Consider the following 21,060-nt stretch of genomic DNA (forward strand, 5'->3'; position numbering starts at 1 on the left):
AAATGCAGCTCTGCAATGCTGTGGTTTAGATCCTGGATGCCACGTGCACCCAGTGGTGCAAAGGAGTAGAGCAGGATTGGTTTTTCTTCTGACTTTACTCCTGCCACTTTCCAGTATGGTCAAATACAGCAAAAATTCTAGCAAATTGTCTTTGTATTGTTAGACATCATCGACAGACTATGGTTTTTCATCAAAAAAGATAGTCCAGGAATGATGGACTTGCACTGGGGGAATGAGAAAATGAGTGGCATCAGCATGAAAGTTGTACCTCATTGTAACTGGAAATGAGGTACTGTGTTGAGACTAAACATGTCCAGTGTTATGGAATTCTGAAAATTGAATTATTTCAACTGTTTTCTGATCAGAGCAATGTTTGAAATAGCCCAAAAATAGAGAGATTTAAAATAAATGATGGCTGGAAACCCTTGGGGAGTTGATTTTTCAGAGATACTAAGAATGCACACAACCTGTAGAAACCTAAGAACTCATTGAATACTGAGTACTTGAGTTATACAGGCCTTAAATTTACTGCTTTAGCTTTGATTTGTTCTATGCATCACATCAAGAGTTAAATGTAATACTTTTCTATTTTGTACTTATATTGAGTTTGACTTATATATTCTGCCTTATCAATCACGTCCTGCTATTTTCTGATGTGGTCCTACTCACTCCTGCATGCCAGGACACATGCTTAGAGTACAATCAGTTTTCCCTTTCAGTCAGAAAGAGGTCTAGAACTGTGGTCTGGATTTAACCATCTCTTCAATGCCTTTAATAGGCCGTTACCCTTTTTTTCCTCAAAGACCTTTCATTAGGGCAATCAGCTGGGTATTTCAGTGTTTCTGAACTGAATAGGTAGTGAGCTTTTTGTTTCACAGTTTTATTTTCTCCTGTTAAGCTTCTAATTGCTACCTGGACTTAATATATCTGATGAATATCAACTGATATGCCACTCCTTTTCACTATCCTGGGCAGCTCTAGCCTGCCTCATACAGAACACCTGCTATGGTACAGTAGCATCAGTCGTCATATCTGACAGCACTGTTCATATGCTTTCCACTGAAGGAAGACATAAGAGTGAGTTAAAAAGCATTGTGCAGGCATATGCTAATCAAGCGCTTAAAAACTTTAAAGGATAGTATTTTATTTGTTAAATGTAACTTTGGCATTTTGTGAACAGCTCATATAACTTTCAATGTTTTTGCACCTAATTTAAAAGACCAGCTCACAGCAGATATTTGATCTGCCAACTATCTAGAGGAACATACTGCATGTTTTCTATTGCCTTACTGAATTCCAAATGCCTTTAATGGGGAGAGAAGGGTTGTATCACTAAAGGTGATGGGTTTACAAAAGTATATGTCTGACCCACTGATTTTTAGTAGTAGTGTCACCCAGATTGAATTACAGGAATAAGCTGGAAAATAAATGGTATCTAAATAACTTAAAACCTTTTTATAATTATTTTTCTGCTTTATTGATATGATAAAAGGAACAATACTTTCTCCTTTTGATAAAACTGTATGTCAAAAAGAGAAAAATATTAGTAGTTTATCTATAGGAAAAAAACATAAGAAAAATGGAAGGAACTGGAAATGATATCAGGGTTCTTTTGGGCCTCCATGTGCAAACATTTCAAGAGCCTGTAATTTTGTCTGGCTAATACAAAACAAGGCAGGTTTTAGTTAGCCTTGCTTGTCAGTGATCATGGACACATGCAGGCTTTCAGCGTCATATGCTTCCATGAAGAGTTTCTGTGTATTTCTTTTCATGAGACTAAGGAAAAAAAAATGTCTTAGGTTCAGTTCTAAAACTCCCCAGTCATCTCTGTTTTAGCTTGTAACTCAAGTAGCAAAGTAAGACTAGCACTGGTTCAAAAACCATGTGCTACATAGAAAAAAAAATTAGAAAAAATGTGGATTGTTTTCTAAAAAAAAATGCTTTCCACATTTCTAATTCAAGTGTAAAGGTTTTTGTTGCCATTTTCAGAAGAAGTTTCAAATCCAAGCCTTTTATTTACATTTGTTTAAGATTTTAAGAGTTAAAAGTACTCATTTCATGACATCACATTTTGGAAGAGAAGTTTCATTTTTCCTACCTTTTTTGAAATATTCTTCTCTTCAAACATTCTCAGCTTTTGTGCTTGCAGAAATTTCCTCATGGAAACAATTTTAAAGTGATGGTATGAGAAAAGTTTTCCCCAAATTTTCATCTTCCCCCTCATCCTCAAACCCCTCCCTGCCACCACCCCAGTAGAAAAGATGTTGTTGGGCAATAAAGAGTTAAGAGAAAGGGAAAGAGAGGCAAAAATCCAGTAAGCCCAACAGACCAAATCCAAAGACTTATGTTCAATGAACTTCAAGAGGTAAATATACTTGAAGGTCTAGCTCAAGAAGCACCTCCAGATGAATAGCAATTACATTGCATCTGTGATAATGAAGTCATCAAACCCTGAAACATTTAGGTTAGATTTCTTCTCACCTACCTTGGACTGCCTAGCAGTTATGAGTTTGGTATGAGGAAATCATCTGAGTAACAGAAGGAGGTGACATATAATACTTTTTTTCCACCTGTATCATTAGCTGAGGTTATATAAGACTAATTCATTAATGTTTTGCTTTTGCCTATGTAGTATGAAAAATTAGGTGAAATTCAGCTATGGTTGCTGGTATAAAAATTAAGTCCACATTTATTTTTTTAATATACCATTACAAAGCATATAAACATCTATCTGTAACAAAATAGGCAAGATAAAGAGAGAGTCAGTTAATCACTCCCGAATACCCATGAAGTTTGATCTCATTCAGTAAACAAACAGTATGTTTTCAATAGGTGGGCACACAGTGGCTGTTGAAATCAAGTTAATAACTCTGCCCCATTTTACAGCAGTGGACTTAGCAGTAGGAAAATGAGGATGAAGAGAAGGATGTCATGCTCTTACTCCACTCCAATTAATAATGCCAAATGCTTCAAGCATACAGTAATATGATCCATTAGTGACTTTGCAGCTCCCACTCTCCAGTTCTGCTCCAGAAATAGATGCATTTCAGTTCTGTTCCAAAAAGCAGGAATAATAATGACATTTACAGGGCTGGGTAAAAGCTAGAATTTCACCAAGGGGAACATGGGACTTGCTAACTGTCGTCAGAGGAGAAACTTGTCAAAAGCTTAGGACAGGTTGCCCAAAACTTTTAATGAGAGTTCTACAAAACTTCAAGATATTTCATTTTACCCAAAGAGTGCAAAAAGTTTGTGTGTTTTGAGCTTCATCTTTCCAAGTCTCAGCTTTGTAACTACATGTTGCACACACATTCTTAAAAAAAAAAAGAAAAGGTGACCATAGGACCTTTGGTCAAAACATGACATTTGTCCTAGTAATGATGGCATTGAAATTCTAAGTAATCAAATATATTTAGCTGTGTAGCTAAGTACTTTTATTTGAAAGATTGGAGAAGTATGTGTGGGGTTAAGAAAAGCGAAGGTAATTTGCTATGACCTATTTTCATTCCATTCCAATCAAAATTGCACCACTTAGCTGAGTACTGTAAAGGGATGCCTGAAGCACACTTGCATTAAATCATCTGTTAATGTCAGGCCAAATTTCTGGTCTACTGCCTTGTTCACAGTGACAGCCTATCTGCAATGGATACCTGTGTCCTGTACACTCATCAGAAACTTTTATGTGCTAGGATAGCAAAAAAAAGCCTGAAATACTTAAATATGAAGAAAGATGTCCAAAGACATAAGATGAAGAACTAAGAAAACCATTTGAAATGCACATGTTCACTGTAAGTAATTGTAATTCAGCCAAAACATTGATGTTTTGGCGCAAGAGATTAATAGGAATTTTTTGAAGTAAAATTAAATATTTGCAAATTCAGTCAAGGACTGAAAGAAATTCTCCAAACTTCATGGTATTGCAGCATGGTTTGGCTTCTGAGTAAATACCATGAAGAGTTAACTACTTGTCTGCTTTACTTAGTTTGAAAATCTAAGTAAGAAAACTTTCCCTAAACTCTTCTAATATGTTTTGATTTCTGTCTGGAACAAAAGAATCTTTTTTTTTTTCCCCCATCAGTTATTTTCTTCTTTCAGATGTCTCTTTCATCTAGTTTTGGTTCTCTGGCTCCCATGGAAGCTAGTAAGTAGGTCCCAAGTTGAATGTAATGTAGAATTGGATTCAAAGTTCCTGATTTAGTAAAAACATGTAAGCATGTATGTACAGGCCACAAATATCTAGTTTTCAAATGTGCCTTGTAACAGGGCTCCTTTCAGCACAGTGTTCAGGTTAGCAGATGCCTTTCCACCATGGACAGAGCTGAGGTTTCAGAGCGAGAAGCTCTTCCTGAACGGGAAGCCTGGGTGTCATGGGCTGTAAGCACGAGCAGTTGAGTGAAAAGTGAGCACGAGCAGTTGAGTGAGATACACTCAAAACAGGGATTTGACAGATCTGTCACTGCCGTGGCATACTGTGCATTTATGGTTTAGCACTGTTAATCTAGTGCTCCATGTGCCAAATGAAGTCATTAGCAGATTTGAGGTCTATCAACCATCTGTGCCTGGTATCTGTTCATCCTCGAGTGGGAAAGAGCTATCAGTGCAGAGCTGTACTGGGATGTAGTGGTGCTAGAAGGTCTCTGGGGTATGCCTTGGTCATTTGAGTTAATGTGCCCCTCATATAGCATTTATTGCTCAGCTCTTCCTCCTGGAAAAATGTTTGAGTCTCTCAAGGAGCCTTTTGAGAACTGGTTGCAGTATCTTTTGTTAAATATTTGGCAGTGACCAACCATACCAAACCAGCTGTGGCATGAATGAGAAACTTAATAATCCATGAAGGAGCTTTTTATATAACTTTAATTTACATTACATTGAGTTCATAAATTAGGGGAAAAAAGTGTTACTTATGGCTTTCTTCCTGGTGGTGGGTTAGAATACACCAACTGTAACACACCATTTACTGAGATGACTGGAGTCATTGTATATCAAAGCTGAAAATTATATTGACTCTATCAGTGCAATAACCCTTTGGTAGTCCTTCTTGTGAGGGTTTCTTACATGTATTATAAGAGCTGCCTCACTGCATTGCAGTAACATGCAGGAACACTTAGAGACAAAATGATTGATTATTAGCCCTGATGTTTGTAATTTGATCAGTGCAGCAAGTGTTAGCCAATAGTGATTTGTTTTCTTTCCCTTACTCCCTTATTGATGTGTTTCATTGTCTTAGTGTCCAAAATTCCAAATCTGGAATGTCCTGCTATCAAGTCTAACTCTGCTTTATTTAACCCAAAGGCAAATCCTTAGTATAAAGCAATATGAATGAGGTCTGAACTGAAAGCAAATTCAACTCATTATGTTGCCAAACAAGACTTCATACTCTGTCAAATCCAAACACCGAAATAAATCTTCATGGCTGTCCACTAGACTGTGAGTCTGGCACAGACAGAGATTGCTCAGACAGTAGTTCCAGACATCTTGAGAACAGTGACCTCTTTATGGGCTAAATTTACAGAGTTTTCATTAGTCACTCAGAGAGGAAATCAAATTTAACAGATTGCAATAATTTTTGTTTGATGATAAGGTATGCCTGAGAGTACTGGCCAGTCAGAAAAATTGGTTTACTCATAGTGTGTTTACCAGTCTAGGAAAGATTATGTCTTCTACTTGGGTTACCTTACCGAGTACAGGATGCCTCTCTAAAATATGCTCAACCTCTCAAAAGAATAAATCTTTTTATTTAAATCAATCAGTTTATATAGTAATGTTTGTTGTTTGAAATAGTAGTTCCTTTTAAATAAACTTGCAGGATTTATTGCCATGGAGCTAACTTAAACACTGTGAATTGATTCTTTAAACTGTTAGTGAACTCTATGGCTGATCAAGCTATGATGATAAGCCTCAGAGCTCTAGGATACTTCTAAGTTTTGCATTGTAGATGTTTGAAAAGTTTGTGACTCTCCCTTGAGAATTTTCCCTTGATTCTCATGCTGAAAGATGTGTTATTTCAGAAATTTTAGAAGAGGAAAGGAATTTATCTTTGCACTTTGAAGTTCTGAAATACGTGGCAATTTTCTTTATTTGTGGGTGTAACAAACTGTGAGTACTCTGTTCTGTTTCTATGTGTAAAACTAAAGTTTTAGTGCTTTGTAGCTGGGTAGGGAGGAATTTTTAGAGGAATCAGGACAGACAAACACAAATTAAATTACTACGATAACTGGTTCTGCAGGACTTAAGATGACAAGGACATGCCTTTGGATGGAAGAACATATTTATTGAAGCGCTCAATTACCAACAATTGTTTATTTTTCTTATTTGAAAATCTGTGATCACACAAAATCAGAACCTGGTTGTAATACAAGGAATAAGGTTGACCAGCTAGAACAGGAAAAAGATGGCACAAGGCGACCATGAAACCTGAAAGAAATCTATAACACAGGAGAAAAATATTGTTTGCTTTGCCTTGTTCTGGTTTTTTGTGGGTTTTGTTTGTTTGTTTGGGGTTTTGTTTGGGTTTTTTGTTTGTTTTTGTTGTTGTGTTTTGTTGTGGTAGTGGTGGTTTTTTGTTATTGTTTTGTGGGGGGTTTGTTTGTTTGTTTGTTTGTTTGTTCCCTTAGAAACAGAATTAGTCAACTTCCAGTCCCAGTAGTTTTTGATCTGGAAACAATCGCCTCATGAACAAGCAGTTTACCCATACTTTCCTGAAGCAACATAAGATACTCTAGATTTAGCTGTTATTTGAGCTACCTCTGAAAACTGATTTTTCTTTGGGCATTCTGAAAAAAAAAAAAAAAAAGCACCTTCTTCCTTTTCTTTCTTGGAAGTGTGATTTACAACATCAACTCTTGTGTTGAAATTGCATAACTCCCATTAGTAGGACTGATCTTTAACTTTGAGATTTGAAACCTCCTAAAAGTTTATGTAAATAGAAATGTAGAGGTGATTCAGTAGATTTTTAGAGACTTTGTAACAAATGTAAAAGAAAACAAAAAACCAACCACATCCTCCAGTGACAGACTATGGATATTTCATATTTTATACCTGTTGCAAGCTGGTAACTGTCTGTGAAGGATTGCTATTAAATCAGAATTTCTCACACTGTAAATTGTGAGATCTCCCTCCGCTCATCACCGTAATCTCAGTTTCTCTCTCTCTACTTGCTGAGCACAAAAAAGAAACCATGGCTAAGGTTATTATCTGTAGCACACATTGTACATCTACCACTGTTGGGTTTTTTCATACCTCAGTTTAAAAGTGAGGAAATATTGTCTCTTAGGAGGTTAAATAAACCTCAGAGCACCTGTAGTAAGATTGTGTGCAAAATCATGTAGCTCAAAATTCATGAGACCAATTAGGCTTCTGCCTGTGTTTATGTATTAAAAACCATTTTAGATCTGGCTCTGTATACTTTGGATTCCCAGTCTTGTATTTGAAACTGCAAATAATTAGAAACTGGATGGCATTTCACTACTCACTGGGATATTGAGATGCACCTGCATACTGTGAAAATATCTAAGAGAGGTTAAAAAGGTACCTCACAGTGAACTATTCTTGAAAGAGGCTCTTGATGTCTGAATCTCATCTAATTTATTCCGCTCACATTTTTCTTCACCTATGTCCTTGTATAAAAAACTAATGCATGATTCTGAAAAGGACGAAGTAAAACTATTGTGACTTCTTTAAAACTTTACATGTAATACCTTTAATAGAAAATGATGAAATAGTCTCTATAACTCTACAGTAATCAAAATTCAATATTATTAATATAAATGTTTTATGGTAATAATAAGAGATTTTCAAGAAAGAGGAGTTCATTTAGTTCCAAGAGATGTTTGACCTCTGTTACTTCATAATCCGTTAGAGAGAGCTAAGGGTCACAAAAACTGGCTTTCTATTTTACCTGGAAGGCATTATTTTTTCAATAAGTACCAAAATCAAGTCAATATTTTTAGAGCCGGGATAATTGCCACTTGAAATGGACTAACCTTTGCTCAGAAGTTGCCTGGCACTTTATATCCAATGCTAGCAAGAAAGAAATAATTAAGATCTGTGCTTTTGGTAATTGATTGAGAACATTTGAGTGGGTTACATAAATAATTGACTAATCAAAGTATTGTCTAACCGTTTACAAAAAACACATGCCCTACTGCATGTACATTTATTTAAATTAATGTAGCTGTCAGAATGTATGAGAAATTTTGAGAGAGGATTTCATTTGCACCTTATGGTTAATGGTCTCATAAATAATAATTTGTCAATTTATAGGATAAGTTATACTATTAAATTGTTCAGCAAACCTCTTTAAAACATAGGTGTGCATTTACTGTTCTGGACAATTACTCTATGGATAAAACTGCAACTTTCAAATCTCATTTCCATGTCTGCCAAATCATACTCTTACTCATTTTCTGTTCTAATGAGAATTAATGATATTAATAATCTCATGTTATGCAGAAGAGACCTGAGGCTTTTGTTGAATATGAATTATCATGCAGCATTTTTCTAGATAAAATATTTTATTAGTACGTCATTGATAACTGACTAACATATCTAAAAAATGAATTTAAAAAAAACCCCAAACTAACTCTTCCCCCAAAAAATCAAATGTTTGAAAAATACATTCACAAGTGGGCTCTGTTTTTTGTTTAAGCCCATGAAAATGATACTTTCTAATAATTTGCTAAGTGTTGATGTGTCTTGAACACCAAGAAACTTCAGTCTGATAGTTTGGGGTAGAATTATATCTACTTGCAGGTATCTTCCATACTTCTCCTCCCTTTTCTAGAACTACTTTATCTTTGTATGATTGTATGAAGGAAGAATACACTTACAAGCTGAATATTTGAGATTAAAAGAAAGGTTGTATTTCTCTTGAATGGCAATTTGAACATGCTTTGTTGTGGGATCTTTTACATGCAAACCAAAATTCCCATAATGTGAAAGATATGTTATTGCACAGTCTTTGCATTTATTTGTATCCATATCAGATTGCCCCAACCAGAGCTGCTATTTACTTCAAAACTGTCCCGTATATATTCTTTGGGCTTCGCTGCTACTCATTAAAAGGTGCTGCGACAGCCTGATGTCAGCAGAGTCCCTGCATGGAAACAGCCACTCCTTTCATCAGTAGTCACTGTCATCTGTTGTGTTGTTTCTGGGCTGAGCTTCTCAGGCTCTGTGTAGGGTGGCTTTTTTTTTGTTCTCTGGACAGGAAAGTAGGGTCTCTGCATGTGTTTAACCCCACATTTTTGCAGGATACTTATATTTCTGTTTCTAATTGACAGCAGTTTTACAGGAGAGTGTGTCCCAGATGTGATTGCTCTAAAATGAAAGAGCACCAGTGTTGGGCTTGAATGTTTTCCATCCAATTTACCAATTGCCCCTTCGTTTTATTTTGGAAGGTTTTTTTTCACTTGCGTGTGGGGTTTCCAAATGATTCTAGTAATCCTGGATTTTTTCCTTTGTTTTTACAGGTGACCTGTAACTGTTTCACCATCAGTAATGGAGAGATGCAGGATGTTGGTGTTGGCCTGTATCCCAGGTACTGTGGACACTGTTTCATTCACAGGCAAAATCTATGTTAGTTTTTTTTCCCTTTTTTTCAAGGTAACTGTAAGGGCCATCAAAGCAGAAGGTAACATGTCTAAACAAGAAACTGGGAAATGGAAATAAATTAAAGGAGAATAAAAAATATGATCTAGTTGAAAACATTCTTAATAGCCCTGATTACAGCATTAAAACGGTTTAAATAAGGTACATCTTTATATTTTATTTTTATGGATGTGGTAGTCTTTTCTAAGTAAGAATAAATGCTGACATCAAAAATATGTAACTGGAACTAGTTAAAGGAAACCTGTTCAGTGATGCTTTAGAATACAGATATTTTGCAGCAGAGAGCCTTCAGAATTGGCAATTAAAATGAAAAGATTGAGTATGTTTTAGTAAATTACAACAACAAACAAACAAATCAGTAAGGTGAAAAGATAAGTCTCTTGGGAGATGAATTTGAATTTCTTATTTGTATTATGTAAGAAGTATGTCCCAGTTAAGGTTTTATCTTCATAGAATTAGTTACCTGTAATCATTAACATGGAAAATTAGTATGTATAATTTAAAATGACATTTTACTATCTAAATTTTTTGTTAATGAATGGTTGGACCATTTTGTCAGTACCTCAGTGGGCCTCTCACTGTTGATTCTTTTCCTACTAATGTCACACATGCAAGATTTGACTAAGGAAACAATATCTTGAGGCCTGCCTTATGGTAAGGTTAAGGGAAAGTTGGTTAGGAGGACATGGTAATTGGCGTTATGGAAAGTGCAAAACATTTGATTTCATAGCGGAATGCAAACAAATACTTTTCACATTTGAGAAAAATGAAATATTATTTTGGAGCATTATTAATAGAGAAATGTTTGCTTTTGGTTGAAAAAAGCCCCTAGCTGTGAATAAAGTGTCTGTCTATTTTCAATCATAATACATTGCCAAGGGATGCAAGAGACTCTTTCTCAAGTCACTTCAGAGCAGTTTGAGATTTGCTGTAGCAAACCACTCTGAGCTGGGAAAACTGTGAACTTAAATCTGTAGTTTGCAAATCCTGGGCAAATGTCCTATCCTGATGAATTCATATGCTTCCAGAGGAAATTGTCATCAAACCCACTAATGTTTCCATGAGATGAAATTTAATTAAAAGTGCTTTGTTTAGCCTCATTGAGAGGTTGTACATTGTTGTATGGCTTGATGGCTTCAACATCACAACATATTTTAAAATATCTGTAAAATCCTATGGCCCTGCTTTACATCACCTTGCCAGCAGCTTTGGGAGAGTATGCCCAATGATCTCACAGTAAGTGTCATGGATACTCTCTCCTAGCATACATCACTGGATTCTTGTGGAGGTTAACCACAGATATTTTATTAGGCCAGAAGGGATAACAGAAGAGTCAGGGTCCTGTTGATACCTTCTTTAAGAGTCAAAAACTGAATAAACATAGTTTAGTGCAGGTCTCTGACCCTTGGGAACATCCTGTATTTTACCAACAGTTGGGATTTTGAGTTGTTGAATCAGGCAGACAAGGAAAGCAAATAAACGCAGCCAGGAGCTGCATAAGCCAAAAATTCTTCCAGGCTGATGATGCCAGAATCATTCTTTCAATGGGTCATTCCCATAGGGGAAGAACAATCAGCCCCACTTCTGCTATGGAACTGAGATTGGTCTGGCAAAGGCAGTTGTTTCTCAGCTAATGCAACACGTGACTCACAGTATATAGTGACATGTTGTTCTTAACAGCATCCTTCAAGAAGAGGAAAGGGCGTGTTTGTACAGCATGTGTGTCTCTTGAGGGTGGCAGCAGCTCCCTTAAGGTCTGTGCTGCTTCAGCTGTCGCATGCCACAAGAATAGAGGCTGGACGAAAATATGTGTAAAACAGGGGCAATGGCCATGTTTCTTCTTTCAGTTCTATACACCAAATTCTTTGGCTTTGGGACATAGTATACTCCATTTTCTCCTGATATGAAATACAGGTTGATTGTTGGCCCTGTTGAGCTGTGGTTCCAATGACAGTCAGGTAAGTGATAAGGTTAATGCCCTGAGACTGAGCAGAAGCAACAGAAATATAATTCAGCCCAAAGGCTGAGTTTTCGCTCTGAACTGTCCAGATAACCTTGTTCTCCACTTGCCCTGTCCCCTGAGTCAGGCCTCTAGGTGAGTTCCTGGGAGGCCATTGCCTCCCTCCTGCCTGATGACACAGAAGGCAGAAACATATTAGGAGATTCAGGCATGGCTCCTATTAGCAATAAATATAAATCTTCTAAGTATTAATTTTCCTCCCCTAACCAAGAGCAGTTGATTTACCAGGGATTTTATTTGTTTCATAGCTTAATTGCCTGATGGTTCATGTGTAATCATGTTAGATGCTTTTAAATTATTGAAGGGAAATGACAATGGAGACTACTCTGTTTTTTTTCTCTCTTTCCCCCTCTACCACCCCTCACAGCATGTCTTTACTGAACCACAGCTGTGACCCAAACTGCGTGATCGTTTTTGAAGGATACCAGCTTTTACTTCGCTCTGTCCGAGAGATCCAGATTGGTGAAGAGGTAATTAACTTGTCCTCCCTTCCGTCACAGACACCTGCAACAATGACATCTCCCTAAATAAATTCCAGACTGCAGGGCCACCAGCTTAATATTTTGATGATATATTGATGCCGCTTTCTAGCACATAGCTATCAGGGGGGAAAATGATAAATAGAATAATCTCTTCACACTGCCTGGGCCCCATAATCATTACTTCTCATAAATCACTAGCAGTCTTGATAAATTCTTGTTCCTCCTTTCCTCCTCTAGGCACTTCATTTTGTTTGTTTTTAGATGTCTTTACCCTGACAGAACACTTAGAATATTTCTGAGTGGAATGCAGTGTTCACTAAGTCATTGCAACAACAAGCATTTGTCTGCCTGCAACCATGCAGTTGTAGTAAACCTTTCATTGACAGCGCGAGCAGCAAAACATGGTTTGTTTTCTTGTCCATTTCACTAGGAAAGACTTCAAAATATCCTTTTCAAGAGATTTCTGATTTGATCTAAGCTATTCTCAACTTTATGATGGCATTTGTACTAATTTGAAAATAATAATTTGTGTCTAGGAAATAATTTCAAAGTAAATGTGTTTTGCAATAATGCAGTATTGAATGTGCTTAGTAAGACCTGCAAAGATGTGGGTATATATGTAACTTTAAATGCACCAATGACCTACACAGTCCCAGCTGTTGGTCATTTCAAAATTGTGACCTAAGGTGAATACAGTTCACGCCTGTGTTTAAAACCCCAAGAATATGAAAAGCATATATATTCTAATTTAGAAGTAGTATCTCTTTTCCTCCTTATGAAGTTTTTCTTTTTTTTAATGTATCTTTTCTCACATATAGTAGGCCATGAAAATAAGTAAATGATAAAATATTTTTTTGGGGTAAAATCTTGTTAAGAACCAGCAGAAATGTTTTCGCGTACTTACATTTTTGCTAAGAGAAATATTTTAGAATGCAATATATATTTGTGGAGCTATTAACTGTAGACATCTTTTAGTCTGTCATTCTTGTTTAAGCCAAATATATATTTCTTCTATTTTATCCATAAACCATAACTTTCCTCTTGGCTTCCCAGTTCACTAAGATGGGTTGTTTATTTAAAAATACTGTAGATTTTAATGTCTTCCAGGATGCCTTTGGCTTAATTATTAAAGCTTAAAATTCTGAAGCTATCTTATTTTGTACCTGGGTATATTTTTCTAAGTAAATTTCACAAGGCAATTCTTTGTGACAAGCAGCTTTTACCGAGTGGAGAGGCTCTGATGTGGCCCTGGGTGGTTCTGGAGTGAGAAGTGAAGTAGAATTCTGTGCAGGTATGATGTGCAGACTGTACTATGGCTGTGAAGCTGTGACCCGAATTTTAGACTTTGTGTTAGTGGTCTGTAGCCCCCAGAAATCTCTAGATTAAAATTAGTGGTGAAACAGATATGGTGTAATTTACTAGTTCCTTGTAAGGCAGTCAGGAAATATATGTAAATTACAAAGCAGGACAGCTAGGACTAGTTTGTTTGTGGTGACTTTGCAGTTCTGTTAATATAAGCTTTAAAATGACTGCACCTTATGTGGGCATATTGTATTTTCTAAAAAACTTTGCCACCATTGAGGTGGTAAAATAAAGTCAGAATTTTCCAAAGAACTCATGTTCTAGTGTCTTTGTTGCAACTGTTCCTTATGGGTTTGGTAGCAAAAGGAATACTTGCCTTAAGGAACATGTAAACCTACATACTATGTTAAAGCAGATGTCCCCTTGACTTACCTCGAAATAAAAGTCTCAGTCTGAGGTACGTGACTCTTTAAATAAGGATGTGTCTATGGAAAAAAAATGGCTTAAGGTTTAAGTGACAAAGTAAAGCTGCAAAGTCAGTATTAGCTTAGATCTGTTATGAGAAGAGGGAGGGAAATAAAATTATTTTGAGGATATATACAAGTCAGCAGTTCAATATTATTTTCAACAATTACTTTTCCTCATACACTACTGCTACCACTTTTCCTTTTGTGTTCTGCATGGTAACTTTGGTACTTCTTTCCACACTGCCTTACTGCTTGCCTGAGGTAGGGTGAGCTGAGTTTTATTAATAGCCATGTATTGAATTTACACACATACGTACATAAAACTACATCACCTGTTACATGCTGAGTTTTAACTTCTATTATAGACATCAGAATCTGAGCTAATGGGAGAGAAAATATATTAGGGAGAAATCTGATTGGGTTTTCTGAACAGATTGGGTGCCTTGAGATGGTAAGATGAACGTTATTTCAAGCCACGAGGCAACAAGAAAACTTAGATATAATCACTAGAAAATTTGTCTTATCCCATTACACCAGACTCAGACAGAATGAGATTCCCTATATAATAATTAATAGAAAGTAAGTAAGCACCAAAATTTATTAGTAGTAAGAAGCTAAGTAGCAAGTCAAGCTCAGATTAGTAGAAGAGGACTATGGCCTTACTATCCATACAAGAACAAACTTGATAGTGCCTCTGGACTGTTGCCCTGAAAGTATCAGCCACTGCAATATGATATGTTCACTAGGCCAGTGAGAAGTAAAAATATTTTTGCACATTTGTAGTGCTTTCTGTCAGAGTACACTACAGCAGTGTACACGTTAAGGAGTTGTTGAACACCTATAGTCACAGGGGAAAACAGAAACAAAGGGAGCTGAGCTCGTGGGCTGCTGTGGTCGTCGCACAGTCATATAAAGAGGGAGGAACCACTAGATATTACTTTGGTTGTAAACTAGAAGTTATTACATTGGATGTAGTTGCTGCAGTGTAGTGCAGATTTATTCAGGAGTAACATTTAGGCCCCAACCACACTTCAGAGTACTCAAACTATACGCAGTAATTATATTTATCAAGTCAGTGATAAAAAGCATGCAAAATTATGAGAACCTCAAAAAGTTTTTATATTCTGATTGAAGTTGTTTCATTTCAGTTTTAATCTCATGCCTAGGCAAATTTCTTCAGCTTTGCATGTTTTTGACAGGCAAATGTGGTATTTTGTGTGCTTTAATTGCCTGTATCCTTATAGAATGAAACTGCTAAATTTGGTGGTGTTGTATATTTGGAAAACTAATCACTCCCAAAAATCATACCGTAGCAATCTAGGCCTTTTTTCTGTGGCAAAGACAGTGTTGACAGTCCTGAAGTGCTACAAAATAATGAGTCATGAATGTTACTTTTTTTTTGAAGGCACTGAAAGAAGGGATTCATGTGTAATTGCATGGTTTCCCAGGTGAAAGCTTTAAGAAGTCAGTGTGTTGCAGAAATAGTAAGAAGTATGTGGTCCTTAAATTTTGCTTTGAAAACCAGATTTATATTTAAGTATATTATTTGATTTTTATGCTAATGATGTTTTATGCTTTTTGAGGGCAGAAAGTTACCATTTAAAACAAAAACACACTGTTCCCATGGGCTTTTGCCAATGAATGCTTTAGGTGATACTCAGAATAAAGGCTTTCATTTCTGTCATAATATAGCTTATTTAAATGACATTTAAAATGGTCATTGAATGTAGAATTTTTAAAGTGAAAACTTGGCTCTGATAGGAAATTTCCTTCAAGCTTGGTAACCTTTCTTTTTTTAACTTACCTGTCCTTACTCTGACTCTGTTATAATTCATATAAGGCAGTATGGGCCTATGCTAGTACCCCAAAATCTGGTGCTTGATCAGCTACATTTAAATGTCTTCTGCCCTGAAAGTGGCATCACGAAACAGGAGAGGACAAAAGAAGTGAAAGGAGAAGAAGGCTTGGGAGCAACTGTTGATCTCCATGCATAGATGTGGGGTCAAGGTGGCTATAAGGGCCACTAAGGCTCTGTAGACTCTATTTTATAGCAGGTTTTTGAGTGTAATTGAGTCTAATAATGTGAAGGGGAAAAAAACTGATAGATTTTTGTGGGCACTTTTTTCTATACATCCCTACTGAAGACTGCAGTACTTTCTGAATTCTGAAACTTGCTTCCAGCAGCTCAAAACTAATTATAACAAATTTTTGCCCATCAAGATAATCATAGAATGGCTTGGGTTAGAAGGTACCTCAGAAATCATCTGATTCCAACCACCCTGCTGTAGGCAGGGACACCTTTCACTACATCAGGTTGCTCAGAGCTCCATCCAACCTGGCCTTGAACTCTTCCAGAGATGGGGCCTTCACAACTTCTCTGTAGTGCTATCACAGTTCTGATAGCTTTAGGTGATTTTAATTTGACAGCATACAAAGTTTTCCTTTTCTTGCACTTTCTGCTTCACAGAAATGAAATTTAAGTGTCACAAAGAAAGGTAAGATATAGGGAAGGATCATAAGAAAGCAAAAATTATTCACCTAGAGATTATGAGGGCTCCTTTAGTGCTAAGGTAGCCCATCAACCAGTTTTGTCAAAAAGACAAGTAGCCTGCTCTGAAGAGGTCTTCATCCTTTCCCTACCCTTAAGTAACCACTTGAAACAGCATCAAGATGTGTGCTGTAATTTCAATTGACTTTTTGTTAATTGCTGAGGCTACCTGGTGTTTTGCAGGCAGGCACAAGCTGGTTTTTCCTCTTCTCCTATAAAAAGTTGTATGCCTTCAAAGCAATTAGTCTTGCAGAGAGACAGAATGGATTGGCTGAGGTGCAATTCTGCTCCAAAATGAGTGCTTGGCTTCTCATCAGCTTCAGAGTTCAGTTACAACAAATTTCTATCTTTCTTCAGAAAATCACATAACTGACTGTACCCTTGCAGAGCATTTTTTTTTCTAAATTAATACTAAACACAGATCATAATTTCAGATGATCAATTAAATCTATTTTCAAGATAGATTTCAACCAAATTATATAATGTTTTTGTTATTGAAATTCTATGAGAAGTTTTATATCGGTGTATGTTTACCACATTACAGTTTGTCACATTACATTTTTAAAAAACAAATTTTTTGTTGAGTTAGAAGGCATTTTGATCTTCTATACCAAAGCAGAAAGAGCATAGACTGTTACCCATAACAGTCTATAACTCCGTGTTATTAACAGACTTCTGTACAAAACCCTCTCTAAGACCCTGAGACCTATGATGGCAAAAACAAGATTCGCTTTTTTTCCCCTGCTGTTTGCATTAAAATAATTAATTTTAAATTTCTGCAGAATTTTCTGTCTAGAAATTTTGTAGCTTATAGTCTGTTACATAAAAAAAAAACCCATAAATTAAGTCCGCTGCAGCACAGCAGTACTGGAAAATTGTGTCCACCTCATTTGGCAGATGAGGAACGTAAGAAACTAACCATCATACCCATGGTTAAAGAATTTCTGTGTCAGAGTGAGAAGCAGGGCTCAGAGAGTGCTGAATGTCTTGAGAGTCAATAAGTCTCATGCCTTCATAAATGTTTTTTAATATATATTCTTCAGCTCGGGGGCAAAAGATTTACTGCATTCTTCATAAGCGATGCAATAAAGAGTCAAGCTTTGGTCAGCTGAAATAATGTTTTAATTAATAGCATACATCCCACATGCAAACACCATTAAGACAACCTTTGATAAATGTGCACATTTCCCAACTATGTACAAGTTAAATGAACCTTGCCTCTAATGAAGTGATCCAAAATTAAAACAAGTCTAAGAGAGAGACTTGAATACAGAATTCTTATTTTTAAACAATTAAATGGTTAGTGTAAGCTTAGTCACTGTTAGGTTGGTCATGTTTCTAAATATTCTAATTATATTTTCCCACTTAAGCTGCGAGCTATAACTTATGGATTTCAGCTGATAGGACTGGAAATTTAAACTCGGTCCTCTGACAGCAAGAGAAACTCTTAAGTTGTTAAAGTGCTAAAAACCTCTTGTCTTCTTCCTTATGCCCAGTCATAATGCTCTAATCCAGAGCAGGTTGTTATGTGACTATTCATATCCACAACTGTTTGATAACCTCTGAAAATGAAATTACTTGTTTCAAACTTGTTTCTACTTCCAAGGTTTCTGCAACATAAATGAAAAAAAGAAAGAAAAAAGCGCCAAAAATATAAAAAGAGAAAGGGATGAAGCCTGTAGGCTGATGATAGATAAAGTATATTTGATATTGGCTCTGTGTTTGTTTTGCAGCATTAGAACTAAACCCAGCCTAATGATGGTTTCAATAGTAATGATAGGGTTTAAAGCATTGTCTTAAATATTTTGGCAAAGAATAGACTAATCTCACATGAATTATTTCTCCCAGAAGATTTCTACTGTCTCGCACTGTGTCTGAACTTGATCAAATCCCTTTTACTTCTGGATGCCACCTGAACCTAAAGCCCAGTAGGACATGGGTCAGAACCAGAGATGTTTATGCAGAGGATAAGAGACAGGGAACAGCCTGTGTGGAATGATTTTGACAGAAAACACTTGCGAGTTGTAAGGAGGCATGATGATCAGGAGGCTTGTGATGGGAGTGGGAAATTGGGTTTGGAATGTCTGAAGGATGAGCAGCTTGGCTGGAAAATGCTTTGTGGAAAGGAAGGGAGACATCTTTCTTGCCACACTAGGGAAGTTGCAGATTAGAACCAGCTGTAGAAAGAAGCAAGGAGAAAGTTTTTGGGATCACTGAAGATGTTTGGGAAAACAGAGTAGGGCAACAAGGACTTTTAACTTGGGAGAGTAAGAGTTTAGGTGATCAGATGTGGGGAAAAGGTGTTAGATGAGGCATAAGGACAGATCTGAGACTGGCACAATGATGAAGTCATCCCATTGTACCAAGAATGGCTATTTAAGGAGCTAGAATTGAGGGATGGAAAACAAGTTTAGATAATCAGGTGTTGAGAATAAGACAGGAAAATGATACTCATGTTGAGGGGTAGAGAAGAGAAAGAATAAAAGGGGCGTTGGTGATAATGGGGCAGAAGATATCAAGCTTGGGAGAAAAGAGTGGAAAATAAATAGGCAGCACAATTTCCATCCATTCACTGTAGAAAGATCAGAGGGAAGTCTATAATTCTCTTCTGCTGTAAGCCAGTAGTGGTGAAACTAATCCTCTCTTGGCTCAGACATGCACAAGCTGGGACAGAACAACATTATATAGAATGCAAACCTAAAAGTTCTCACACTTTCTAACTTTTGATTAATTATGGAACTTTATTTGTCTCTTTCATTAATTATATTATTAATCTTCAATTATGAGACCATATTTATTTTTTTCCGCAGGCTTTCTGCTTATGATAATTTTAAATACTTAATTTTTCCATCTCACTAGACTTCTTTTAATACAGTCCTCCTTCAGTATGTAATCAAATTACACTGTAATAGCAAGCAAGAAAGAAAGCAGGCATTGTTTTAGTTGCTTCTTAATTGCTCATTCAATTAGAATGCTCGCTAATTCACAAAATGCAGGTTCTGATAATGGATTTCGTAGTCATTGCTACAAATTGGTCAGGTTTTCCTGTAATTTCTTTGAGTGGACTCTCATGATTTAACTGAGAACCATGTGAAAATTCTACCAATTAGTTGAAGTGTCTAGGCTCAGGATGAAATAATGACCTGATTTTTTTTTAGCTCTGACCTCTCTATAATGTTTCAAAGTGTGTTGGGCACATAGTGTAATCACTCAATAGCATATTTGACTGCATGCTGGTCTGAACTGGACTGGGTTTTTTTGTTATACTCTTTTCCTTGTCATTAGTTTGTGCCTGTGCAGCACTTTAAACATTTCAAGAACTCTACAAATGGTTAGCCCTGTAAAATTCCTTCTGGCATCAAAGTGAACAAACTACAGACTTCTCTGTAGTTCACTGGAATTCACTCTGTACAGCATGAGGAGTTGAAAATGGCACAAATGTAGGCACAAATTTTTTTTATCATTTTAATAAATCTTCTTGTCAGTAGTTTCAATAACTTAGACTGCAATGCTTTTGTGCTTCCTTGGTCACAAGGGAAACATCCCAGACATACTGAATATGGGTATGACATAGGGGAAATTCTCCTTAGGCTCAAACATATAAGAAAGTAGGGACTTCTTGAGAAAAAATTTTTGGAGATAGTGGAATGTTGTATAACAGTAGTGGTAAATACACATTTAAACTTTGAAGTTAGACAGAAAATGAGATTTCATTCACATAGAATTCAAATACTGACTTTCTTTGCTCTCCTTTCTTGCTCTCCTTTCTTTTTTCTTTTTCTTCCAAATTAGAATGAGAAGTTGAAATAGTGATAATTTGGGGGGATTAATAATTTCAAAGAATATTGATCTTGAAATGTGCAGAAGTGTTCTTCTGTGGAAATTATTTTTGTCCTTTTTTTCCCCACTCTTTGTAAAAGGAGGCAATTTCTTCTAGGGAATAGTCTATTAACATTGCATTTTGTGCTGGAAAAAATGTTATTTCCAAAAAATGTTGCCTTAGCTATACATACACTGAAAAGGGAATTTTTGTAAAATATACCAACTCTGTTTTTTTATGTACTGCATGCAGCTCACCATCAGCTATATTGAATCACTGATGCCTACTAGCGAACGCCAAAAGCAACTGGTGCGCCAGTATTGCTTTGAATGTGATTGTCTTCTCTGCCAGAATCAGGAGAAGGTAAGTTGAGTAAAAAAATTCCTTGCCAATGAACAGAGTTTTCCTAGACCTGTCAGCACCTTCCCTTCCTTTATGTAATACTTATCTTTTGCTACTAATTGAATGGCCAGATTAGAGGAGAAAATGACCTCTGCTCTCAGTGCTGTTTATGTTGCTATGGAAGACAACTGTGAAGGAAGGAAAAGCAGGAAATGCTGGCAACATGATAAGAATTTCTTGCTAAAATATGCATTGTTCATAAAGCTAGGAGCTACTTTCAGTTCCAATATGTGGTTCAGATCACTTTGAGATTCATGGCTTTAAGCTGAAAGAATTTTTTTTGGTTTTCTATTCAAAAGAATAATCTTAGAACTTTAACTGAAGCCAATTGTCTGATAATACAGGAAGGCTGTGCTTATCCTCATAATAATATTGAATTAATTCTGACAAACGCCTGCCTCAGTAATTTT

The 21,060-nt window shown here is 36.4% G+C and overlaps 1 protein-coding gene across 2 annotated transcripts in view; it reads left to right on the plus strand.

Annotated features, from left to right (window-relative positions):
• The window catches only part of SMYD3 (SET and MYND domain containing 3), a 409,206-nt gene that overhangs the window by 305,079 nt on the left and 83,067 nt on the right, over positions 1 to 21,060 (plus strand). For both annotated transcript variants that reach the window (XM_032682896.1, XM_032682897.1), the window contains exons 6-8: positions 9,471 to 9,538; positions 11,997 to 12,099; positions 20,501 to 20,611. In XM_032682896.1, the coding sequence (XP_032538787.1) occupies positions 9,471 to 9,538; positions 11,997 to 12,099; positions 20,501 to 20,611 (282 nt within the window). The remainder of the gene's footprint in view (positions 1 to 9,470; positions 9,539 to 11,996; positions 12,100 to 20,500; positions 20,612 to 21,060) is intronic.

This window comes from Chiroxiphia lanceolata, chromosome 3 (assembly GCF_009829145.1).
Source record: "Chiroxiphia lanceolata isolate bChiLan1 chromosome 3, bChiLan1.pri, whole genome shotgun sequence".
NCBI lineage: Eukaryota > Metazoa > Chordata > Aves > Passeriformes > Pipridae > Chiroxiphia > Chiroxiphia lanceolata.